Raw genomic sequence first — 27,005 nt, 5'->3', positions numbered from 1 at the left:
TTCTGAGAGTAACTAGGAGGTCGTGTCTTCTGCTATCTCTACACTGTAAATAGTATGCACAATAAAACCTTTAAAGACACAACGGACTGGAGCGTCTTTACTCAGGAGCAGCCGCAACAACTCCCTGACAGGTACCATTACAGGTGCCACATAATACTGGTTCCACATCTGTAAGAAATCAATCTTTGGGCACTTTGGAACTCCTTGTTTATTGACATCAGACAAAACATTGATCTGTACCACTGAAATGCAGGACACCCCACCAAGCACAGAGATACATTTTGTAAAGTGGAAAAACAGCATGGTCTGCACTATTTGGTTCAAATCAGTTTTCATTTCATTTCATTTATTTATTGAATTTATATACCTCCCTATACCCGGAGGTCTCAAGGAAGTTCACAGAAAGCTATGCAAGCTATGGTTTGGGTATGAGGCCTGAAATCAGCCAGATAACTTAACTGTACCTGCAGGAAGCTGGCCAGACTGGATCAAAGTGTTTAATGGCATTTTTTCACCCGATTTGTTCACAGCATGGAGTGAAGCCTGCTCGAGTGTGACCACTTTTTTCAAGATACTTCCTGAAGGCGGCTGGACTATCTGGAAAAGTTACACATAAAACTACTCAGCACATATTGCAAACAATATTAGATTAAGTTAGTCAGGTACATGAAAGTGCAACACTTGCGTCAGGGCTGACAGAGTCACCCAAGATCAAGCTTGTAAACAAAATTAGCATGTCAAATGGCTTTAGAAGTCTGGGTACAATCATACTGGTAGGACACATGCTTTGTGAGCATTCCGATATAAACTTATTTGCACACTTAAAAAAGACACCAATAGAACCACTGCTCAGTGTTCTCCCTTCTATCAGAGGCACAAAAGTTTGAAATATGGAACAGGCCTTTCCCAGTGGCACCAATGACATTATGAAACTTTCTCCCCCTGGTCTTTCCTGTTCAGGACAGCTGGAATTTGCTTCAGAAGGGATTTGTGGATCTGGTGAATTTATGAACTTGTGTCAAACCGCTGGTGCTCCTCTTCGATTTTTTTTTTACTGTTTTATTGGCTGTTTGATGTTGGTTTAAACACACAAAACTGCTTTGGGGATAATGTCAAAAAGCAGGATGAAATTATCTTAAATAAATCTGTTTGATCATAAAATGAGATCAAAGCTACCTACTGCTATGACTCAAAAGGGCAAATATCAGAAGCCATTTTGCCATAGCTCACAGTTAAAGACATTATGTATCCCCAATGTTTTACAAGACTAAAAGTGCCTTCTAATCTCTCCTGCTCCCATATATTCAACAGCTTTCCAGAATACTAACAAGTTTGATGTAGGTGTTCTGTGGTGAAGTTTGAATTACCCCAAACGTAAAAAAGTTTAAAAAAAAAATCAGGGTCAAACTGTTCCATTTCCATGGGAGGAATTGAGAACCTTCCCAGTGTTATGAACCTCTACAAATACGAACTAGATGGGCATTTTAAAACTACCAAGAGAAAAATGCAATGGTATTTCCAGTGAAACATTGACGTTTTCTTCAACTTTGGATCCCCAGCTGATGTTGGACTACAAATCCCATTATCCGCTGTCACTTAGCCCTAACTCTCAGGAATTATTAAAGTTGCAATCCCACAGCATCAAAGGATCCCAAGGATGAAGACCACCAATTCTAGAGACAGAAAATGCTATAGATCAGACAGAAAAAACACCCCTATCCTTAAGAGGCTGTATCTGATACCTAATAATGGAGCTCTTCACACAGTGTGCATGTACAATTTGCAGCACTGCAAATTTAATAACCTAAGAAAAGTCTGCTGGATCAGGCCAGTGGCCCATCTCATCTAGCATCCTGTTCTCGCAGTAGCCAAGCAGATGCCTGCGGGAAATGCACAAGGAGGACCTGAGCATTCTTCTCTCCTGCAGTTTCTAGCAACCGGTATTCAGAAGCAAACTGCTTCCAACTGTGGAGGCACAACACAGCCATCAGAGTTAGTAGCCACTGGTAGCCACTGAATTTGCCTGAGCCTCTTTTAAAGACATCCAAGATGGCAGCCATCACTGCCTCCCGCGGGAGCAAGTTCCATAGCTTAACTATGTGCTGCATGAAGTAGTGCTTTCTTTTATCTGTCAGTGAAAGGTTTCCTGCTCTCCTTATCAAACAGAAAATAACTGCACAGTAACTTTAACATCTCTTTCAGTTGGTAGATCAGGGAGAAAAGGGGTGTCCAACAACAGTACCTATGGTGACTTCAAATGAGACAGACTTAGCAGTGGGGAGCTGAGTCAACCATCACCATTTAACATCTGTACAGCCTTTGAGCATTCAAAGTACGTAACATAGTCTTTAATCCATACAATAACCTAGTACAGTAGACCGTATGCCCCCAATCTGTATTACGGGAATGAGGCCAAGATATAATGGTCTGTCTACGGTCAAGTACACAGAATGGGTGGACTGTGTGCACACACACACACACACACAGAGAGAGAGAGAGAGAGAGAGAGAGTGTTCAAGTATTGGCTACTACATCACATTCATGCTCAGTAAAGTTCTGCTGGTACTGGAATGCTGAGTTTACATTGTAAAATCCCTAGAAGGCTGCTCTGTTTAGTATCTGCCAGAGTTTCATTCATGGAAACAGGTGCTAAATGTTCCTGATTCTTTGAGTGGAGTATTATCAGACAGATATATTCCTCAATGTTGCTTAGTCACATATCTCCATACTGCCCCTTTCCTCATTGTATATTAACCTTTTAAAACGGACATCTCTGATGTCAAGTGATGCAAGGTACATAAGGCGCAAATGCACAAGTGCCATTTTTTTTATTATATGCTGATAAACTGCCTTTGAATTGCTGGCTCGGCTAAACTGCCAAGGTTAGCAAACTTCAATGGGCCAACAGACAACATAACTCACATCAAAGCTTTACAGATCAAGAACAATATAAACTTCTCTTACCAGCTGCTTTACCTTTACAGCCTGTGATGTCTGAGCTGAATGGCAAAGGACAGAACTGGGATGGGCAACTCTGATAGTGATTGGTTTCCCAGCAACTGGCATTACGGATTGGAGAGACGCGGTCACTGCTGTTGTAGCAGTTGCTGCAGCAGTAGTCAAGGTTGGCTTTAGAGCTTGTAGAGATGTTGCTGCAGCAGAAGAGACTGACTTTGCGGAACTAAGAGCAGCAAATGCAGGCGAAGACGACATTGCAGGGGTACGGACTGGTTTCACAGCCTGGAGAGAAGTGGTACCAGTGGCCACCATTGCAGTGGAGGAGACTGGGTGTACAGCTCTCACAGTATTTATTCCTGTAGTCAGTTTAGTGGAGGGAACGGGACTGGCACCTTGAAGGGAGAGTGTCCCTGACAAAGCAGGAGTGGTCCGAACAAGCTGAAGAGAACCAGATCCTTTTGTCACCCCTGATGTACAGAGGACTGGACCTGAAGACTGTTGGGAGGGTATCCCCATCGGAATTTTAAGAGAGGTCGCAGTCACAGGAGTGCTGGCAGCAAGTACCGAAGAAGCGGATGATGCTGTGCTACAAATAGGAGGAGCTGTTTGTGGTCCCGATTGTTGAAGACACTGCTGTATAAAAGCCTGTGCGTTAGGCATTAATTGCCGCAAGGCAAGCATACTTTTCTAGGCAAAGAAGAAAGCAATAGAAAAAAATTAAGATCCTGCATTTTCCTTCCACCATTCACACTGCACTGTGTCTCATTGAACAGTATCAATGTCACTGCTAAAACATTAGAAAGATAACTAGCAGACCAGCTAAACAATAAAAGTTATCACATCTGATCTTCAAGGGAACTTCCTAAAAAGTTCAGGCTGTTTGCCTTTGCAATCATTAACAAATCTGCAGGAGACTTAAGCACACTGGACAACATCCCAGACACATTTATGAAGCTGGTCCTGAAGTCCTGCTCTTGTTGCACGTGAGAGAGCCACAAGTACCTGAATGGGCAGGAAGTTTCCCCTGAATGGGTAGAATTTACCCAAATGGTACATGCAGGCTTATGCCACTACATGGTCCGATGTCACAGATGTGGGGTCCCACTTCTCATCACAACACCATGGAGGCATGGGCATAATTTCACTGGAGGGGCTCACTTTCCCACACCCACCACTTCATGTCGAGTCCCTGTGTGTTTTGCTTTACAAATTAATTCTCCTGACAAGCTTCCACCCAACTATCAAGGACCATCACCACTTTGATACTTAAAATATGGAGCAAATTCATTTAGACCAGGTTTCCCCAAACTTCGGCCCTCCAGATGTTTTGAACTACAATTCCCATCATCCCTGACCACTGGTCCTGTTAGCTAGGGATCATGGAAGTTGTAGGCCAAAACTTCTGGAGGGCTGCAGTTTGGGGATGCCTGATTTAGACATACCTTGAGAAAAGGAAGAAGATAGGGCTGAGGGGTAGACTTTAGCTCAATGTACAGTTTTCTAGTAAATTCTTCAGGTTCCATTTTGGCTTCCTAGATAGGAAAGGAAATAGTAGCACAAATGTAACGTGTAGTTTCTCCAGATGTGCCTAAACTGAACCCACCAATTCACGAACTTTCTAGTACTAACAATTTCATACGCTGAATATTCTATTCAACAATTAAATTGAAGAAAGTGTACAGCATCAGCAGACTCTCAAAAGGAATCTAAGATGAATTCTTCACAGGTTAAGAACCAGCAACTGCAGGAAATAAGTTAGATTTCCAAGTTGTTCCTAGAAACTTGGAAATGCACCAAGGCGGTAAAAAAATTGTGCAATATTTCTGCCACATGACTAGAGAGACAGACTACAGAGAGTCACATTTCTACTAGTTTGTATCCAGAAGCAGCTAAAATAAAACAAAACCCTTCCTATTTGTTTTGCTTTTCTTTCCTGTTTCCCACCTGTATTTGCAGCAGGCAGTATTTAACTTGCCTATTCTGAACATGCTCAGGTAAATCAAAAACAGAGCTACAGATGTATTGCCATGTCATACACTCTACACCAGTCACCCTGTGAAAAAGAATGGGATCAGCTTCTGGCAATTATGACACTCCAACCTTAATGAGCATGCTGCAGAAGTCTAAAACCTTTCCAAATGCTAGATCTGCCATTTCCCAGACATATCTGGGATTCATCCATTGGAATTAGAGTCCATGCGGAATTTCAAAAAATCACTAAAAAATGACCGAGAAAACCCAGATGTATGGCAACCCATGTCGGACTTTTCACTTTTTGAAATAGGGCAAACCTAGCATATACAAACTCATTTTGCAACCTAGACTTCCCTGTTTAAGGCACATGCCTATTTAAACATGTTATAGAAAAACTTATTGGGAAAAAGGAGCCTTTCATTGTTTGAGAGGTCTGCAAGAGTGGCTCACATTATGGTGTGCCTGAGAACCCTGCATCTCTCTGAATGTTGTCCCAGCACTCAGGCTAGGACTGGAACATTGGCCTGCAGCCAGGCTGCCTGATGACTAGGATCCATGCCTTATGCCATGCACAACTGTGCACTGTAGCCAATGACGTTGTGGCCTCTAGTATATCCCCATGTTATTAATACATCCCGTACTTCACACCCTTATTGCCTGTGTGCACACAAATCACTTCTGAGTAAATACATTTAGGATCAGGGCACAAATACTTGCAGATGAACTTTTACCAACAGACTTTGTACCAGGTTCTTCACATTCTGCCCCATTTCAGGTGCTTGAGGCCCACTGGATGCCAGTTTTATTAGTGTTGCAAGGAAGTTTTTGCACTTTTTCACATTTTCCTGCATTTCCTGATAGGAAGCCAAAAAGAGAAAATTAACTTCAGTTTTGAAATAATGGGAAAGGTAAGCAATCTTAGACTACTTTGCACTTACTGTAGAGGTGCTGGCCTGTGCTCCTGTCCTACTTTCTGTGTCAGGGACTGGCTTTGGAGCAACAGTGAGTGCAGAAGAATCAGAAATAGGAGGCTTTGCCAATGGTCCGGTAATCAAAGACTTTGCAGCCACAACTGTGGTGCTGCTATTATTTGTTGATGCTATTGACTGGAAGAAATTAAACATTTAAGTAACTAGATTCAATTCTGACAGGAAAAAGCAAAACTAAAGTGGCTACATTAATATTAGTACAGTGGTACCTCGGTTTACAAACACAATTGTTTCTGGAAGTCTGTACTTAACCTGAAGCGTACTTAACCTGAAGCAAACTTTCCCATTGAAAGTAATGGAAAGTGGATTAATCCGTTCCAGACAGGTCCGCGGAGTACTTAAACTGAAAATACTCAAACCGAGGCGTACTTAAACCGAGGTATGACTGTATCAGGAAGGCACCTTTGTTCTACTGATGTTGGTGCCTACCACCCTCCAACACAACTTTCCAACCATGTCTCCCAGTCACACTTTTAGGAGAAAGCAAAGAGATATACATAACATTATGCATGCAGATTGGCTCATGTGAACCTCCATTAAGATTTAGCAATAACGATTTTGTCTGACAGATAGTAATCCTAACAACCGTGCACATTTCCATCAACCACCCGAAGCTGAGAATGACCATCACTGAAGAGAGCTCATAAAGCATTATGTTTAGAGGTAGACTCCTTTATTGCAGTCAGATTCAGGCATTAGACATTACCATAGGGCTGGGGAATAAGGATGACTAACCCAACCCATATGGCAACTTGAATGAGGCAGGTGACAGCTTTCCTGTTCCTCAGTATGTTATGAGTTACATTGGCAAATGTGCCATTAGGTACATGTAAAAAAAAAAAAAGATACACGCAGCATGATTTATAAAGCCACATTGCCATTTTATTAGGTTTGTGTCTCAGTGGGCTAAAATGTTTAAGTGCCAGAAAAATAACATGGAAGTCATACCTGGATTACAGCAGGCTTCTTAACATTAGAATTAACAGAAGAAGTTGTCCCAGTCACTGTTGTATGAGGAGCAGCTGATACTTTCAGTACTTGAGTTCCAGGATTCTTTCAGAAAGATAATAGAAAATATATTGTTAGGTAAAAGCCTCAATCTCGGGTAAGCGGCCGGGCACCATTTCCTTCTAACTGGACACATCAGTGTTATTTGTCCCAACTTCAAGTCCACTGGGCAACAGTCTTTTCTGAACAGGAAGATGCAAATGATGCTGAAGAGGATTCAGGAGCATGCCAAGTAGAGAAGGCTTCTTTCTATGGATAGGCAGAAATGCTATGACTTAAGCGGCATTTCAGGCTATGACTGTTCAAGTGTTTTTATTTCTACGTATTGAAATAATTATTTTTCCATCCATGTAGTAACAGTGATAGTTGGTATGAGCAAGTTGAATGCATAAGAAAGAATAGGAAATCACTGTACTATATAGCCAATTAAAGCTTGCTTAACGTACGTACGGGCAAGTGGCGCCAGCAGAAAATGGAAATGATTCCTGCATCTAGACTAGATTCACTTCACTGCTGCACCCACATCCCTGAGAGTGACATACACTGGCCCAAGCCCTGTGAAAAGCTATAGTAGCAGAAGAAATACACAACAAAACTGCTATTACAGAGGTTATTTACCTGTACAGTCTGTATTTTGACTGTGGGTGCATTTGCAGGCAATGATTGCCGTACAACTGGGTTCTTTTGGGACTGGCTTTGCACTTGAGCAAGTGCTTGTTGGGACACCAGCATCAGCTGTCCAGTGCTGCTTCTGACAAGAACCGTTCCTGCAGGAAAGAAGATACTATCAGATCCTTCCACTGCACATTCTTAAGAGCAAGTACATAAATCTGAGTTTGTATAATCCAAACTTTTAAGCAAGAAGTCGGCAGCATAAACAGTACATGAATTATGCAATATTACAGTGTGCTTCTATAGTACTGCACACTTCCCTTCTAGGTTCCTCTGTTTAAACAACAGACTACTACATTCCTGCTGTGCTCCAATCAGTGTTATGACAGATGTAGCTTATTGTTTGACCTTTTAAAAATCCATCAAACATATTTAAGAATAAATTCTGAATTGGTTTAGTTTAGTCATGCATCTCTGCTCCCACAGCTTGCAATATAGAGATGTTAAGACACGCCACACCACAGGCTTCCGGTTGACCACGCCATCTTGCTCAGACGGGGGTCCGCACAGCGGAGCGGACCTCGGCGCTTCAGAGGTGGAGGGAATCGTTCCAGCGAAGCGAAACCTCCTTAAAAGCCCCAAATCGAGCTTTTTGGGGACAGATTTTGCCTGGCGGCGCCAAAAGCGGGCTCTCTCCTCCCCGGATCGGCTTTGTTTAAGCCCCCGAGAGCGAGGAGGTGAACCGCGGCGGACAGGCTGACATTGCTGCTCTGAGAGTGCGAAGCTGCGAGTCTGGGAAGTGGAGGTGGCCAATTCTTCAAAGAACATTCAGCAAATGAATAGACTGTGAGTAATTTGGATTCTTTGGAATGTAAATTAAGGCAACAATTTGGACCTGGGAGAGAGGGGAAAAGAGGAAGCCACCCCCCCCTACGGTAACATAAGAGACAGTAAACAGAAACCCGAAGCCGTAAACAGAAGATTTCAACTTAAAAGGATTCCTCAAAGGCATCGAAGAGAATCTCCCCTAAATGCAGGGTAAAAGGGGAGAGAGACTGTGGTTGTGATTGCCCTGCAGAAAGAAGTTAAGACTAAGAAAGACCTTTCTGTTCCTCGGGAGCCGGCAGCCCAGACAATCCAGTGAGTTGATCAGGATTTATAGTTAAATTCTATTTCTATCTTTATCTCTGGACTTTTTGGAAATTCTTTTTTGGTTTATATACTTTTGAAATGTGAGTTCGAACTTTATTTTTAAGAATGCAGCCAGCTTGTTAAAATGGAGTCGAGAAAATAGACTGCGATTATATTCCACCCCATGTGACAAGTTTTGACCTTGACAGGACTGAACTATGTCAACAAAAAGGTACCCGCCTGAGTTTCAGCGGACTGTTTTGACCTTAATGTGGGAAGCAAGAATAGAACTATGTCAAGAGGAGACACAACGGCAAGTGTTACAGCAACAATTCCAGATGATGATGGCAGAATATGATTTCTTAGAAGATGAAGCTTTTGAAACTGAAGAAGACGAATGTGAGAATGACAATGATGAGGACTGTGATGACTTAACACAAAATGAAGCCCATCACGAAAAAAATGATGATTTTACTCTACAAAAAGTTGGATGGAGTGCCTCCCCTTCGAGGGGGGCACGATTGGACTTACTGGAACTCCAGAATGACCACAGGGAAGAAGGAAAAATTAAGCAGAGAAGAGAAGAAGCTCAGGGGTCTGATATGGAGGCCTGGATGGCAAAAGACTGTAAACAGGGGGTGGGGTGAAGGGAAAGTGAAGTTGTGATTGTAAGGATGGGTTAATAGGACTATAACTGGACTGCTGACTATGGAACTTGCTGGATTGGTGGGGTGGAGCCAGTACTCGGGGGGGGGGTGTAAGGTTAGTTTGGGAATAATTATAGGTTTAAAAAGTGAATTGATTCTGGAAAAAGGTGAAAATATGGAGGCCTATAGAGGGGTAAAAATTAGGCACGGGAAGAAAAAATGGGAGTTTGATTTCTCAGTGATTGGACAATAGGCGAAAATGATAATAGTTAGTTTAAAAGTGGTACAAGATATAAAGGTGTATGTTATAAAATATGAACTATGAAACTGTTGAAGATGATAAATAAGGGAGGAAAACCGGGGAAGGGGGGAGGGTGGGGAAGCCCACAAAATATGGTTTAACAATTATGAATTTAACAATTATGATGAATTTTTTTTTGTCTTTTTTCCTTTTTGTCTTTTTTCTTCTTCTCTTTTTTCTCTTTTTCTCTTTTTGTATTTTCTTTTTTTTTTGGTATGACAATAGATGGTTGGATGGATGAACTCCTGCGTACTGCCCTGGTTCACTGGAGCTCCCTGGTGGCAGGGGGGGGCTTCGGGGGCAGGGGAGGGGGAGGAGGACAGAAACCCAATCATAAAATGGACCACTTCTGACTGTTCACCTGCGTGGGATACTTCTGTGGCAGGGGAGGACCCATGGAGGGGGGTGGGAAGAAGGTGGAAAAGGTGTATATGTATGTACCATCTTTTGTAATTTGTAAAATCAATAAAAATTATGTTTAAAAAAAAAAAAAGACACGCCACACCACAATGTTAGTCCTGCTTTATATTTTTTAATTACACATATTTATAACCCTCCCCCTTTCACTCAGAGGTCCGAGGGCAGGGTACAAACACTTAAAAATCACAAATATATAAAATCAACACAAAACAATCATGAACGAAATCAAACGGCAACAACAACAAAATGAAAATGCAGCCAGGAGAAACAAGTCAAAGCGCACCTCACACCCATCCCCAAAGGCCTGGACAAAGGTGTGTTTTCACCTGCCTTTGAAAAGGCCAAAATGTTGGAGCATGATGCACCCAAGGGGAGGTCCTACCATACTTAAAAAGTAATTGTCATAGCCTTGATAGACAATGCTGTGTGACTGCATACTTCTGTGACCACCTAAGTGTTTCTTTTTAGGCAAGAAATCTCATGCTTGATATTCTTCACCAGACAAGGTCCATTCTAAAAAAAAAGAGAGGGCCTTCTTTTGCTCAAAGTAGGCACGTTTTATTACATATACAACTCTAGAATCTAACATTTTAATACTGATTTTAAGGCACTTATCCATGTTTATGATATTACAGTAATAAGGGGAAGTCTGCCTCATAGGCACACACCCCTCCTCAGGTAATCCTACTTCCACAAACTATTCACCGCTGGAACAGGGGCATGTTGCCAACACAGGATTTAACCCAGCCCTAGTGCTGATATCACAAACCCCATATTTGGGGGAAATGGCCCCGCAGGCCAAGATTGTCCTACGGGCCAAAGGTTCCCCACTACTGCTAAATATACTTTTTAATAAGGCTTCCAACTCATCCTTAAAAGGGCCAAGAAACCATGCAGGAAGGTATGTTCCTCCTTTCCACATAGGGGCAGTGAGTGTTTAAAGTTACAAGAATTTCAGGATACAGGTAGGTAGCCGTGTTGGTCTGACGTAGTCATAAAAAATAAATCTTTCCAGTAGCACCTTAGAGACCAACTAAGTTTGTCATAGGTATGAGCTTTCGTGTGCATGCACACTTCTTCAGATACAGATTCAGGAGTAATCACTGGGTACTTGTTAAATCCTCTAAATCAGGGGTCAGCAAACTTTTTCAGCAGGGGGCCGGTCCACTGTCTCTCAGACCTTGTGGGGGGGCGGACTATATTTTGAAAAATAATAATAAATGAACAAATTGCTATGCCCCACAAATAACCCAGAGATGCATTTTAAATAAGAGGACACATTCTACTCATGTAAAAACATGCTGATTCCCGGACCATCCGCAGGCCGGATTTAGAAGGCGATTGGGCCGCATCCGGCCCCGGGCCTTAGTTTGGAGACCCTGCTCTAAATGGTAGGTGCCATTAGAGACGAAGAGCTGAAAAGTGCTGCTCTATTGTCACCTCTAACCAAGGCAGCTTCAAAACCAACATAAAACCTTGTGAAGCTTGTTTGTTTCTAAAGTATGGCTGTCTATTACAACACCATCAAGTGATCCTTCTTTTAAAAACCCCATTAACTCTAGGGAGAAACAACTGTCTCAAAGCTCTTGACACCCCCACCAACGCTTCCCTCAGCCACTTTGCAGGTAGCAAGTCGAGAGCCTAACAAAGGCCAGCTTTTGATATCTTATCTCAGCTACAGACCACTGCTAGAGAAAAGGTTTAATTGGTATGTATAGTTCCAAGTTGGGGGAGGAAGAAGGATCCGGGACAGCCTGGAAGGATAAACTAGGGCACAAGTAACAGAAGAGAAGGCAGAAGAAAGAAAAGAGGAGGGGGACTGGTAAGCATACAGGAAAACTACAGCAACTGTGGCTTCAGAGGAGGAAATGCTTTAAACTTAATTTATTGTTGACTTTATAGTTCATCCTTCACAGAAATTGTATGATAAATAGCAAACATTATAAAATTCATTAATAAAAAATGAGTAGCAGTATATAAGAAGAGGTAGTAAGAAACATTCAAGTGTTTCCAACCATCAGCTCCTCCCAAAGGTGTGGGTAAAGAAGTGCTGGGCAGAGGAGTATCAATGAAGGCAAAATTGCAAATTAGCAAAATTGCAAATTAGGGGTCTCATGCTCATCTGCAATTTGCAAGCCTGAAACTGCAATCCTAAGCACATATGTCTAAATAAGCTTACGGTGCAAGCTGACACTTATTCACAAGTATGCATGCACAGGACCTAGCTGTAAAAAAACAACAACAACCCACTAGGGGTGCTTTGACATCTCAGTACAAAATGCACAATCTACATAGCGTAGCCTGGGTGCCACAAGGCTTTGGTGCCTTTCTTCTACTTTCTACCTACATTTATTTTCACTTGTATACATGGGCTTCATAAAAGGCACAGAGGCACTTTTCGCATCAGGTGTCCAAATGTCCTTAAGAATGAAACACATGGCCCTGCAATAGTTATAATCCTGTCTGCTAACTGCAACATAGTTACAGGTAGGTAGCCGTGTTGGTCTGAGTCGAAGCAAAATAAAAAAATTCCTTCAGTAGCACCTTAAAGACCAACTAAGTTTATATTTTGGTATGAGCTTTCGTGTGCATGCACACGAAAAAGAAGTTCTGAAGAAGTGTGCATGCACACGAAAGCTCATACCAAAATATAAACTTAGTTGGTCTTTAAGGTGCTACTGAAGGATTTTTTTTTATTTTGCAACATAGTTGTACAACACTGCCATCTAATGGTGCAGCTAGTTAAGTGTGTGTTTCCCCTTCATTCTAAGCATGTATCACAAGTGCCTGAGAACATGGATTATCTAGCACTACTCTACAACACTCGCCCACATTTGAACACCCGCCTGGGAAAACAGTTCTAGGATTGAACCGAAACAAGCACTCTGTGTGGTGGCCTGATGTCTGTTGCCTTAGAACAGCTGCATAGGATAGAAAGGAAGGGGACGGTGCACATCTGGAAGAATCCCAAGAACAGGTAAGCAACACATTACCAGAAGAAAACCTATTTGCTACTTATCTCCACAGGAGGCAGTATTTGGTAATGGCAACGAAAGTGCCACTGCACAGGTACCCTGACTATTGCTATCTTGCTCATTAGCTTTGAAAATCTTTCTAATAACTGCTAAGCCCGACCACCCCCACCCCCCAACCCAGGAATTATCTGAATAGAACTATCGTATATGTGCAGTAGTTTGAACATACTTCTGCTTTGGTTTTCAAAGCCAGAAGCTATTATTGTGCCAGAGAACTTAAGATCAATTTTATTGTTTCCCTCTGTTGCCTCCACTTACCTGTTCCTGCATTTTATACAGGCATGGGGAACTACAAAAGTAAGTTGTGGAGCACACTCAGGTCCTCAAAACACAACCCAGTAAAATGCTACCGAGTGGCTGAGACCTCTACAAAGGCACTAATGACAGGTTCCCTTTGAATGCTAAAGACCGAAAGTTCAATGGTTCCCATCATAAGATTTGGGAAATTAGGAGGGGTGGGTTTTTTTTATTAATTGGGAAATTCTGAATTGGATAAATTTCCTATGCATCAGAAAACTTTCTGAAACCCTTAAGCCCCTAATGTTTTAGCCTTTCCTCATAGCAGAAAGTTCAGACCCCACATTCTTAAAATGTGAAATTAAGGTTTTTCTGCCTCAACTTACATCACTTTACACTTGCTCACACAGAATTGCATTTTCATTCTACCACCCATTCACTACATTTGGACAGATCATTCAGAGCTCTTCACAACCCATTTGTTTTACCCACCCTGAACAATTTAATGCCATCAGCAAACTTGGCTACCCTCCCCCTGCTCAAGGGCAACCTTTGCCCAACCTGGTGCCCTCCAGGTGTAGACTATGGTGCCCATCACCCCCACAGCTTCACTGGCTGGAGCTGAATTGAGGAGAGTTCCAGTTCAAGTACCTGGAGGGCACCAGGTTGAGGAATGTTGCTCTCTAGGGCCTGGGCTCATAATCTTCCACAATTTTGCTGTTTCAGAGCACCAGCCTTTGCTGACTACAAAGCAGAAAGTGTAACTTCCCAATTCTTCAGCCAAGTTCAAGCATAGTTACCTTAGTGAGTAATGGCAATAATAGTGTACAAGAACAACCATTCCCAGTGCAGAATGCAAATACAGTGGTGCCTCGCTAGACGAATTTAATTCACTTCAGGACTCAATTCGTCCTACGAAAAATTCGTCTAGCGAGTCCCAGTTTCCCATAGGAATGCATTGAAACTTAATCAATGCGTTCCTATGGGCTCCGGGGGACTGGCGGTGGCATGGAACGGGGCTTGGAGAAGGTCTCCGAAGCCCCGTCCGATGCTGGCTGTGTGCAAGGCGGCGGCGGGGAGAAGCTCTTCTCCCCGCCGCCGCCTCGCCTGCCTTCCCTGGCATGGGACGCAGCTTCGGAGACCTTCGGAACAGATTGTCTTTGTAAGTCGAGGTACCACTGTACAGTGGTACCTCGCAAGACAAATGCCTCACGCAACGAAAAACTCGCAAGACGAAAGCGTCTTGTGATTTTTAGTGACTCGCAAGACAAATTTTTCTATGGCCGTGCTTCACACTTTTCTAAAGCCACAGCGCCACCTAGTGGATATACAGTGGTGCCTCGCAAGACAACGTTTTCACAATACGACACGACTCGCGGAACAAATTAATTTCGCCTTGCAAGGTACCACTGTATTTTAAAGAAATACTGCTTTATTGTGTTTGTGTGTGCAACTGTATAAACAATGAAGAATGGGCTACAAGTATTTTAAATAAACATCCTACAGGATTTGTGAAGTTATTATTCATATGTGTGACTAAACATCTATGTGTTTGGTCAGAGGCTCTTCTTGAAGGTTGCCTTGAGCCTTTTGAGACACAGGGCACATTTGCAGCAACTTTTCATCTTGTATGCTGCTGTCCTCTCCCCCCTCTTCACCCATTCATTTCTTTCTGTGATGACACAGAACACTCTCGACACTCCCTGCAAGCCTGTACTAAGGGTTGCCACCAGCATTTTAGACATCCCCAGTCTAGACCCATGGAAATCCTGATCTGTATTTTTTAAAGAGAAGGAGCAAACTGCATCCGACTCCCCAGAGCAGTCAAGCACATGTGCTATTCAGCCAACTGTTTACAAAAGGAGTCAAAAGAAGCAAGTTGCAGAAACAGTAGCAAACAGAAAGCAAGGAAAAGTAGCAACCAGACAGAAAACAGTAGCAAACAAAGAAAAAACAAAAACAGTAATTTATAGATAACCTTGCTGATACCATTTCTAAGTTGGTTTCAGCAACTTGCATACAGCCAGCCTTATAGTTAAGCAATAGCCTGCTTGTGGACCATATGCTGCTCATTACAGACTTTACTGTGGGTCACATGGACTTTACAGTGCAGTGGAGCGTCTACCCAATATTGTATTTTACCCTCTATTTTGGCACTATTGCAGAATCCCATTTTTATTAATTGACAAGTTGAGTTGATTTTAAAATGCAAGACTAAAAAGATGCCCCTAATTAATCATAATGATTTGTCTTAAATGCACTAATACTATCAGCATTATGGAAGAGGCTTTATTCCCTAGTAGAAAGGGATGATTCTTCCACGATGATGTCTACCATAGCCAGGGCTGTCTTAAGCATATCCGGCGCCGTGGTGCAAAGATCACTCCGGCACCCCCCCCCCCATTTCCCAGACCCAGAGTTGTTGACATTTTTCAGGAAGGGGGAGTCCAGAGGGGAGCTTGCCCCACATTCCCTACAGGGGACGGGCAGTCACGCGAGGCACACGGTTTGGCCCAAAGACCAGCGAACTTCCCGCTCCCGAGTCTTTAGAGCCCAGCAGAAAGCCAAGGTCGACGTCGAAGGGGGAGCCCCGTGCTCTGGAGGGCGAACGGCTCTCCTCCTCCTCCTCTTTGGCTCACCTACCGGGTGGGTGGGCTCTGACCACGCTCTCTGCGGAGCCTTCATGGTCCAAAGCGCAGGCAGCGCTGAGCACGGCAGCCAGGAGCTCCATGTGAGGCGGCAAAAGCGACAGCTTTAGAGTTGCAGAATCAGTGAGACTCCTGATTCTGAAGCAGGCGCATGGTGCCACTCTAGGCAGGAGTCTCGCTGATTCTGCAAGAAGAGGAGGAGAGGAAGCTCAATGGCCGCACGCTACTGCCGCCGTGGGGGGGGGCCGCCGGCAGCAGCTGCTCGGGAGTTCTGCAACTCACTGCTAGTGCCACCGTGGGGGGGGGGCGCCGGCAGCAGCTGCTCGGGAGTTCTGCAACTCACTGCTAGTGCCGTCGCTTTTGCCGCCTCGCATGGAGCTCCTGGCTGCCACACTCAGCCGGACACCAGCCGTTCGGCGCCTCTGGTGGCCAGGCGCCCTGGCGCATTGCGCCACCCAGCCCGGGCCTAGAGATGGCCCTGACCATAGCTCATGCTTGCATCTTTAAAAAACTGCTTCAAAAAATGAGAGAGTGTGCATGTGTTCATTAATTGTCCAGTCGGACGATTCTGGGGTTGCGGCGCTCATCTCGCTCTATAGCCCGAGGGAGCCGGCATTTGCCCGCAGACAGCTTCCAGGTCATGTGGCCAGCCTGACTAAGCCGCTTCTGGTGAACCAGAGCAGCACATGGAAACGCTGTTTACCTTTCCACTGGAGCGGTATCTATTTCTCTACTTGCACTTGATGTGCTTTAGAACTGCTAGGCGGGCAGGAGTTGGGACTGAACAACGGGAGCTCACCCCGTCGTGGGGATTCGAACTGTCGACCTTCCGATCGGCAAGCCCTAGGCTCAGTGGTTTAGATCACAGCGCCACCTGCATCCCTGTAGTCCTCACATAAGTGAGTAGATTTCATCCTAGAGATGCATGTACAGGTTCTTACTTGTCTGCCACTCTTTGGATTTTTTTATGACACAGAGGGAGACTGCAGAAGCATAAATTCATGCTGCCAATTTAAACTGTTGTAGAAAGCATGACAAAATCTGGAAACCATCAGCACAGTTGGGTTACATAATTGCATTTTGTCAAGAATAAAGGAAATCACCGTGGTAGAGAGGCACAGGTAGCAACAAGGACAAACAAGCTTTGCCTACACATGGCAATCCATTGAGGCTGGGCATTCAAGGATGTCTTGCTCATGTGGGTTGCAATATGAGCTACTGTTTTTCAAAGCAGTGCAATCTTAGTAAAAAAAACAAAAATATTATGGCTATGTCCAACAGCGATGCGGGACTTTCTGGAAAATTTTGAATCAGAAGATATCTCATTGCCCTAAATTGATGGTTTGATGTATCACGCTTAACTACATTATAAAAAGAAGAAAAAAGGAGCTCCGTGTTAATTTAACATGCTGTATAAAAACCTCAACTATTTCTAGCAGCTCAAAATAGATGAATAGAAATATTTTATTAAGAACATGTTATGTTTCAATAAAAATAATGAAAGAGAGCTTTGACTGTATTTAAATGCTTGTAAACACTATTCTATAGCAGCCGTCAATCCCTGGAACTCCCTTCCATAGGAAAGCCATATGGTACATTCCTTGAGTTTTTAGGAGGGCAGTTAATTTTTTTCTGTTTGGACCAGCTCTTGCAGCCCTCATTATTTGGGGTGCTGTGAATTTCTATTGTGTGTTACTGTGTATTACTCTAACTCAGGCATCCCCGAACTTCGGCCCTCCAGATGTTTTGGACTACAATTCCCATCTTCCCTGACCACTGGTCCTGCTAGCTAGGGATCATGGGAGTTGTAGGCCAAAACATCTGGAGGGCCACAGTTTGGGGATGCCTGCTCTAACTCCATTTGGCAAAAAGTGGTATACAACTTTAAATAGTTGTATGTATGTATATATGTATGTATGTATACATGGAATTTTGTTTCTTCTCCTTCCCTAATGCACCCACACACAAGAAAAAATCTGCTCTGGAGGGTCACCCAAACCCTCTAGAGTGATTTTGAGGGTGTACATGGACTGCAGAGAAAGTGAGCAGACATGCAGCTTTGGATACAGCTCCAAAATATTTTAAGATGTTACAATTCACACACTTTAGACTTGAGGGGAAAATTAGGGTGTCGAAAACTGCTAAATACTCATTTTAGCATGCTAGAATACCTGTATGCATAAGTAATTGTGTTTTCTTGGGAACAGTCATAAGAAATTATGACTTTGGTTGTACATTTTACTAGTATTATTATTCATTCTAGCTGTCTAGCTCAGCATGTATTTTAGTCATTCATGCAGCCAATCTCATGAAACAATGAATTTCTAAAACTGAAAACGTCGTGTAGAAAAATATGGTAGCGATATTCCCCCCCCCCAGCAAATTCTCCCTATCACTACAGGTTTCCTTGATGTAACAAGTCATCCTTAACACAGCTAGCACCATGGACAAACAGCAACAATTAATACTTGGATAATATGGTAAGGAACATTTTTCAACTTGTTACTTGCTCTGGGCCTGCAGCCACTCTATCAAGTCGACGGCACTCATGGCAAATAATGGTTTGTGCATGACCAACAATAGCCCTGCCACCACTATGCAGGAGGTTTTTATGCCACAAGTGTTAAAATGTATGTGAAACAAATGAAGTAAGCTACAGGTGCTCTGGAGTCCAACAACTTGTGCTCTTCCTTCAACAGATGCACTAGCACTTAGATTCAAAATTAGGGCCGGAAAATCAGTGCACTGCCATGTTTCCTCAAAAAGACAAGCAGCACCATGAGATATAGACAACTACCGACTCCAAGGTCACCCACACTCAGTTTGAACTGCAGGATCTCCTAGGTTGATCATTCCCTTTCATGCATACCAAGGGAGCAAGGAATAAGACTGAAACTTTCCAAGTTGCTCCTGATTTCATGACATATGTTGTTGGTGACAAAAAGAGCAATGTCTGAACAGGCCCCCACAGTGGCACTCCTGCCAGGGGTGCTAATTGGATAACTATTTTTGTATTGTCGCATTTGCTACACAGAAATTCTGCCATACCAAAGTCTAACAACAGCTAATATTTCTGTTTATTCCAACTCCTAATATTCTCTCATTTTAACACCTGCCACCTGCACCTTGTCAAGAAATGAAAAAGTCTGGGTAAATGAGAGCAGTATCATTTTCTCAAAAAGGTAGATTTAACTAGAAAAATAGGATACCAACTCAAAGCTGAAGCTAGCTTCAAAATTCATTTTAATCGCACAAGATATTAAAAAGTCGACATTAAAAGCTTGGGTGTCAAAACGTTTGGAGAACTTTTGCAAGTATATTACATTGTTGCAAGCGGGCAGGGAGAAGAGAAGTTCACATCAGTTTATTATATGTGGCACAAGCATAACTTAGATGAGCAATTTAGCAACAGTTCAGTGGAGTCATTTCATGCAAATATGCAGTTGTGTCAGTGCACTGGGAACTTTTAAGTCACTAATCTGCGATTAGAAAGTGAAGCTGTAAAGGGCTTACAATACTAACTTTCTCCCTTTACTTCTATGATAGTCTAGGTCACGCTTCTAGGGCAACCTTACATAGAACATAAAAAAGTTCACTTATATTGAGTCAGAGTGTTTCCCTATAAAGACTTAATGCCATACAGCACAGATACTGCAGTTGGGCTGCTGGCAACATTTTTTAAAAGTCCTATCTGATTTTTCTTGAATTGGGGGTTGGGGGTAAGGCAGGGATACAGGCTGGCATTTTGGTGCCAACAACATTCAGGGGGCGGGTGCTGCGAAAGATCGGAAGGTTACGCCATCCCCATTTAACCTGCAGAGTTTGAACAGGAGTCCCCCCCCCCCATAGCAGAAATTGAACCTGGGACCGTCTGCATGAGAATCAGCTCTTTGCCACGAAGCAATCGGCCCTGCTGCTCTCATGCTTAGAAGGCACATCCCACCATGATGCCCACAACTCGCCACTAGTTCACTGATGACTTGACCCGTTAGCTTAAAACAAAACAAACTTGGCGGAGCCTGGCCTCATCCAACAGGGAGCGAAAGGAGCGCTGCCAGGAAAGGGAGAAGGCAACTCACCCGGCGGGATCTGGAAGTTAGCAGGTAGCTGTATTGTCACCGTCTGCGGGGCTTTGGGGGCTCCGGGCTGAGGGGCCGGCAGCCTGGTCCCCGCGCCGGGCGTCTTCGGGAGCTGCTGAGCCGGAGGCGCCCCTTTGCCCGCCGCGGGAGCAGATGCCGCCCGGGGCTGCTGGGCGACGGAAAGAGGGACTCTGCTGAGGGGAACTTCGGCGTTCAAGGCGGCCGCCGGGCTCCCCGCCGTGGCTGGCGGCGCCGTACTCTGGGCGCGCAGCGCAGCCGGGGCCTCGCGAAGCCCCCCGGCCCCATTCAAGGAGGCAGAGGAGGGGGAGCCGGCCGCCAAGGCAGCGAGCTCAGGAGTCCCGGAAGGCATGACCCTCCCCAGGGCGGCTGCTCCCGGGGTAGTCATGGAGGAGAGGGCGCGTGGCGAAAAGTGCAGGAGAGGAGCCTTCCGAAGAATCCGAGCGAGTCCACAGCATAGCAGCCTCCGGGCGAAGGTTCCGCAGCTGGCGATGCGGCAAAAGCAGCGGCGGCAGCAGCAGGAACAAGCTGCCTCAGAGACTGCACCGCTCCCGGACCAAGCAAGAGTTAGCGAGACGGCTGCAGAAAACACATGGTCACGCAGCCGCTGCCGGCTTCTCCTCCTCCTCCTCCTCCTCCCTGCTCAGAGGCGCGCACGTGCAGCGCCAGGCACTTCTCGCCTTGAGCAGAAGGCTCCAGCCAGGACACCGGCACACGCGAGCCGGCAACGCCCTACTGAGCTCCGCGCCGCCTCCAAGACCCGCCCCAAGGAACAGCCCCCAAGCGGCCTCGCTCTCCGTTAGCCATGTTTATATAGCCACGCGGGGCTCCCAGGCGCACGCGCCCTGGCTCTCCTGGAGGCTCATTGGCTACACCGGGCAACCTCGGCTGGGCGGTGTCAAGCAGCGTCACGCAGAGAGAACGGCCCCCCGCGCTGCTGAAGAACGCCGGAGGCGGAAAGTTACTGGGGAAATCGAATGCACTTTGTGGTTTTCTCTATACTTGTATTGCACTCACTCACTCACCGAAGGCGCATGTTGCATACGAGGAAGTAAGTGGAGTTGGTAATGCCAACAGAATGCCTATAATTTAGGGATTTGTATTTTTTTTAATGAAGAACATAGGTTTGCTTTGGGGTGGTGTTTTTTTTAAAAAAAATGATATTACTTGGTATCTGAAGAAGTGTGCATGCACACGCAAGTTCATACCTATGAGAAACTTAGTTGATCTCTAAGGTGCTACTGGAAGGATTACTTGTGGAGTCAGCGTAGTGTACATCCACAGGCACCCCTGCAACCTTGTAAATAAGCACCCCAAAAGTTACTAGCATGCAAGCAAAGAAGAAAAAGAAGATTTTTTTACTGGTACTGTAAAGAAGGAGTGGATAACATAGCACCTTGCTGTTTTTCCGTGCAAACGAAGGAAATGGAACTCTAAACTTCCACCACCAACCTACTCACTTTTCTGCATAAAATTTCCTGCATGCATTTCCTTGTTACTTACTGCTTCCAGGCTAGTGGTTAAATACAAGTCTACTGTATTTAGGGCTACTCTTAACAAAGTAGTTAGTGGTTTTCAATCGTTGCTGTGAGGCTTACAAAATAAGCAGGGTGCATCCTTTTGAGGACAGGCAGGCTGTTCTGCTTTGTTGTAGACATTTATACATTAATGAAACGGTCCTTAAATGTGCTCATTTTGCTTTTTTTAAAGACATAAGCATGGATGTGGTTTTGAGAGTGAAAAGACTGTTGGGCAGTGCAATTTTATGCTGCCACTTTACTAGCTGCTGCAACAGTACATTATATCACTGCAAGTGGGGCAGAGCTGTGCATTTGCAGAGACTGCTTGACCACCTACTAATGAACTCTCATGATGCCTGTGTTAATAATCACACTGACATATAACACTAGAGTTTTATCATTCCAGCTGGATTTTTACTTAAATATTTTGGTCAATGGCCATTCTTGTTGCTCCTCAACAAACTGCTGCTGGACCACTGAATATATTTTCAACTGCAACTTTTAACACTTACCTAGGAGGGAGTCTTATTTATCTCAGTGGAAACAAAATTAAAATAAAATAGAAAAATTCTGTGTGCGTGCACACGAAAGCTCATACCAATGACAAACTTAGTTCGTCTCTAAGGTGCTACTGGAAGGAATTTTTCTATTTTATTTTTATTTTGTTTCGACGGCAGACCAACACGGCTGCCTACCTGTAAATTATCTCAGTGGGACTTACTTCCCCACATATTATGCCCAAAGTAGCTTACAGCATTTCAATTCAAATAAATCTTAGAAACATTTAGAAATAACGTTAATTTAGCAAATAAATACAAAAAATAAATCCATACAATGCTATATAAAACAATACAAATATGGTAACCTAGTTTAGCAGCTTCAAATTAAACAGAAGAGAATAATCCCAATTCAGAAATAAGAAAGTAGATCATATGTTTCAGACAATGCACTTGTATCCAATAGTGTGTATCTGGGACTTCATCTTTAAACATCCAGAATCTCCACCCCATCTCTCACCTGGCTTTCACCCAGAGGGGCCTTATGCTCACCATTATTGTGGGCTCTCGCCCACAATAAAACAGCCAATAACTTTCCTTCCACACTCCCCATCAATAAAGATATGTTTGTCCAGTCTGGAAATCATAAACAAAGTTTCAGGATGTTGTGATGACCCCCAAAGTAGTGGACCTTTTAGCCTTCCTCAAGTTAAAAGATAAGGGTAACAATGGAGAAACATGATTTAAAGGGCAAGTTTTACAAAGAAAAATAAGCAGTTTCAACATTACCAGTTGAAACTACCATTCAGTATTTTGGAACATTGCCAATTCTGTGTCTGTGGTTCATGCTGTTCATCATCGACTTATGCAGACACAGTAATTTAATTAGTAATTTAATCCTTAAATATTTCCTATTACCGCAATTAGTTAACACAATCTAGCATTTCCCTGCTTATCTGCAGCTGTCAATTCCTAATCAACAAGTAGAAATTGCATGTAAATAAAAGTTTGTTTTGTCAAACAACTTTAGCAATTCTTCAAAATAATTCCTGTTATTGTGTTCAGATGATATGCTGCTTAATTTATATTCTCCTGCTGAACTGAAATTCAGTATATTGTTTTCCATCTGTCTGAAGTGCTCAAGACTGGTGAATTCCCTTTCAACAATATGAGTCCCTTGGTCTGAGCTACTCAGGAAAAGCAATTACAATATAATTGTAGGTATTTTTTCCCCTCTTCGCTTGTGCAGTGCACCTAAATTCTTTTTAATGAGAAAAAAACAAGACATAAAAGTTTTATGCAGCTTTGGGACATCATGAACATGTCACAGTTACTATTCAATTATTGAAAATGGAATTGGAATCAAGCACCAAATATTGAGAAGTGTAAGTAAACCAATACCATGATCATTTTTTTAGCTTTGTGTAAGAAGCTTGGGTTTTACATGTTGCTTTGTCCAACAGAAATATAAAGGTGATAATAAGCAGGGACTCTTTTAAAACACAAGCAATAAGCCAACCTGTAAGTGAATTGACAAATCCAATTTAGTTGCTTTTGCTGTATGAATTTTTTAATAAGCCTATCCATGCTCCTTGGAGAGTTTGAAAAATTATGACATCCATTTAATGGTGATTCCAAGGGAATATTCATGAAACTATTTTTTTGAAGATACACAGGCTTCATCTGGTCTTCCAGCCATTCCCCACCCCAGATATATAGCTCCTCCACCCCACACTTCATGGGGCTGCCTTTAAAGCTTTCGCTGGTACGGAATGCAAATTGGCAAGAGCCAAATTGGGGATGGGGAACCTGTGGCTCTCCAGATGTTTCTAGACTGCAGCTGTTGTCATCCGGATCCATTGGCAATGATGTCTGGGGCCAATGAGAGTTGGAGTCCAACAGCAACTGAAGTGCCACAGGTTCTGCATTCTTGGGCTAAATGGTGCCTGCACTGATAACCTCAAGGCTTGATTACCATAATGTACTTTATGTGGGGCTACCGTGTATTTCAACCAGAAGCTTCAACTAGTGCAGAATGCAGCAGCCAGACTGCCCACAGTAGCATATTACTGGAAACATGTTACCCCATTGTATTATTCCTTTGTATTGAGGTTCTCCGAGACAACTGCCTTGCAACAAAGTTCCCACCCACCCACTTCTCCAGTACAGTACTGTACTGGACAAAGCATGGATTGCTGTGGTAAATTTCTGTTTGTTTCCTCTAAATCACCAGGCCCAGACAAAATGAATGTGATCACATATCTCAATTCTCCAAAGTTTATAAGACTAAGGGCGCTGGTGTGCAACAGCCTTTGCCAACCTCATGCCCTCCAGTAGTTTTTGAATTTTTTTATCAGTCTCATCCTTTAGAGCCATGTTGGCTCAGGCTGATGGCAGCTGTAACTCTAAACATCACGATGGCAGCAGATTAAGGAAGGCCGTTGTGCACCAAGCAAAAATTATTAAATGAAACTTCTCATCATCTTTCCTCACCTTACTGCTGTTAAGTTAGTATGCTTGTTCAGAGGATAGTAATACATTCTGATGAAATATATATAATAAAATGGCCAATTGTATCTTTTGATTAGGATCTTTTGATCCCAAGAGCTCTCAGGGTGCAATCCTATACACACTTACATATCTTGGATTAAGGCCTGTTGAACTCAGCGGGGCTTCCTTCTGAGTAGATCCATGTGGGGTTGTAGTGCACTTTACCTTGAGCTCAGTGGGAGTTACTTCCAAGTAAACATGATTAGGATCAGACTGCACATTATGTAGCTCAGAAGAACCAAAATTATTGACTGCATGAAAAAAACAAGCGAATTGACACAGAATCTGATGCTACTCACAGCTTGTATTAACAAAATAGTTTACATGCTTCAAGTGAGGAAACTGCTCCCCTCCCCTAAAAATTCTGTGTATGTGCCATATTTTTCCATTTAATTTTCTTATGCCTTGAGTATATCTTTCCCACTGTGGCAGATGCACAGAAGCAATCATGAGAGCTGCAGTATGTTTTCCCTGAAATATTAATTGTAAAAACTATTCTTCAGAATTGTATGTTAACAAAACTGATTGTCACACTGTGGAAATTAGGATGGTAATTTCCCCCTAAATAATACACAAAATTATGTTTTCATATGCTTTCCCAGAACCCTTTCATACCCATAATGTTCTCAATATGGGGCTTCTTACAGTATATTATAAATTAGCATCAATTACTATAGCTCACAGCATTGTCAGTCTAGAGACAGAGACAACAGAAGTCACATAACGTTGTACCACCAGATGCTAGGGGACACCTTGTGCACTTCATGAATTTTCAATTGAAAGGCACAGTTGCCAGTTAGAATAATTTATATCAATTCTATACAGGTGTAGTTTGTTTAGCTCCTATTTAGCCAATCACTCATAACCATAATAGCTGGTTTTGTTGCACCAAAGCAAATGCTAGCGTTTCCTGTTATTGTTTTGCCACACTGTGCAACCTAATATACAACTGATACAAGATTTTATGATTTGAGGTGGAGAAAGCAAGTAAATTTTATAGGGGTTACTGACTAATTCCTAATTGGTCCCAAGACAGGAGCAAGCTGGCAATAAATCACACTGAGAAAGTTGGAGTTAACTCTTTATTAGCAAAAACAGGATCTACACAGGAGTGTCAGGCCTAATGAGCACAGCAACTCATTTCTGGCAGGACTTGCCCCCATGAAGCAGTTGCTGAGACTGCAAGTTCCCGCCTCCCCACAGCTGTCTAAGTCCCCTCCTCTCCAGAGTTTTCCCCAAGCTATCTGACACAGCAACTGTGTGTAGCTAACTTATCCTCCACCCTTTTCATGACTCTCCTGGTTCTGGAAGACATTGGGGGGGGATTTGTTGCAGCAGGAGGGGAAGACACTCAGGCCTCTTCAACAGTTGGACTCATCTCTGCCTCTTGACCTCCCTCCTCTCCTGCTTCAGCTTCTGCCTCTGCTTCTGGCCTCCTCTCTGCCACAGGCTCCCCCAGCTCACTAAGTCCTGTTACCCCTTCAGCTTCTGACACCTCCTCCTCCCAGGCTTCTCCCTCTTCTCTCTCTTACCATTCATTGTCATCCGAGCACCAATCCCCGGACTCTGAGTCTTCTTCCTTTTGTGGGTTTCCCAGCTGGTTCCTCCCGCCATTCATCTTCATCCAACCTGTCCATGATATCCCATGACGCTTTGTGCCAGACCATTCCAAAACACACTGAGTTGGATCCAGATTTGGGGTTGTATTTAACAATGTCATTCCACTTGCATAATAGGCTTTTGTTTGCACGATGGAACTTCCCCATCCTCTCTTCTGCACCCCCACCCGCTCACTCTCAAAATGTGTTCCACATGGTTGAGAAACCCCCTAGAACAGTTTTGTGGGTCCTTGAGGAGAGGTGAGGAAGAAGTCCCACTGCAGAAGCAGAAGTCTTGAACAAGTAGAATGGCAGCATTGAATACAACTAGTGCTATTTTTCTAGAAAAAGAAGTGCTGGAATTCACAATAAACATCTCCCTCGTTCTCTTAGAATGGCAGTGGCACCCACCTAAGAGTTCTCGGAACTGAGTTCTGGCTGAAAAAAGTTTATTGAGCTTAGTTACCATTGAAATCAGCTGGGCACATTAATAACTTAAGTCCCAGAGATTTCTGTCTCCTAGATTTGAACAGACATATTCAGATGACTCCATGCTCTAGAACAGGCATGTCAAACATGCGGCCCTCCAGATGTTTTGGCCTACAACTCCCATGATCCCTAGCTAGCAGGACCAGTGGTTGGGGAAGATGGGAATTGTAGTCCAAAACATCTGGAGGGCCGCATGTTTGACATGCCTGCTCTAGAAGAATGGCTGGAAAGGGAGGAGAGATGTAGAGAAATGCCAAAATAAAAGACTACAGAAAGAATAATCTCATTATCTGG

General features: G+C 43.6%; 1 protein-coding gene across 1 annotated transcript in view; it reads right to left on the bottom strand.

The window, feature by feature from the left end:
- TAF4B (TATA-box binding protein associated factor 4b) overlaps positions 1–21,787 on the bottom strand; it is a 51,378-nt gene extending 29,591 nt beyond the window's left edge. The window contains exons 1-8 of the mRNA XM_035126312.3: positions 20,040–21,787; positions 7,548–7,696; positions 6,870–6,974; positions 5,871–6,038; positions 5,664–5,786; positions 4,401–4,490; positions 2,965–3,645; positions 465–597 (exon numbers count right to left, since the gene is read on the bottom strand). Coding sequence (XP_034982203.3) covers positions 465–597; positions 2,965–3,645; positions 4,401–4,490; positions 5,664–5,786; positions 5,871–6,038; positions 6,870–6,974; positions 7,548–7,696; positions 20,040–20,445 — 1,855 coding nt within the window. The 5' untranslated portion in view covers positions 20,446–21,787. The remainder of the gene's footprint in view (positions 1–464; positions 598–2,964; positions 3,646–4,400; positions 4,491–5,663; positions 5,787–5,870; positions 6,039–6,869; positions 6,975–7,547; positions 7,697–20,039) is intronic.
- Positions 21,788–27,005: the final 5,218 nt, after the last annotated feature.

The sequence above is a fragment of the Zootoca vivipara genome, chromosome 8 (genome assembly GCF_965207765.1).
Source record: "Zootoca vivipara chromosome 8, rZooViv2.hap1.1, whole genome shotgun sequence".
Lineage (NCBI taxonomy): Eukaryota > Metazoa > Chordata > Lepidosauria > Squamata > Lacertidae > Zootoca > Zootoca vivipara.
The sequence above is the reverse complement of the archived record's forward strand: the minus strand, read 5'-3'. Positions and strand labels throughout refer to the sequence as shown.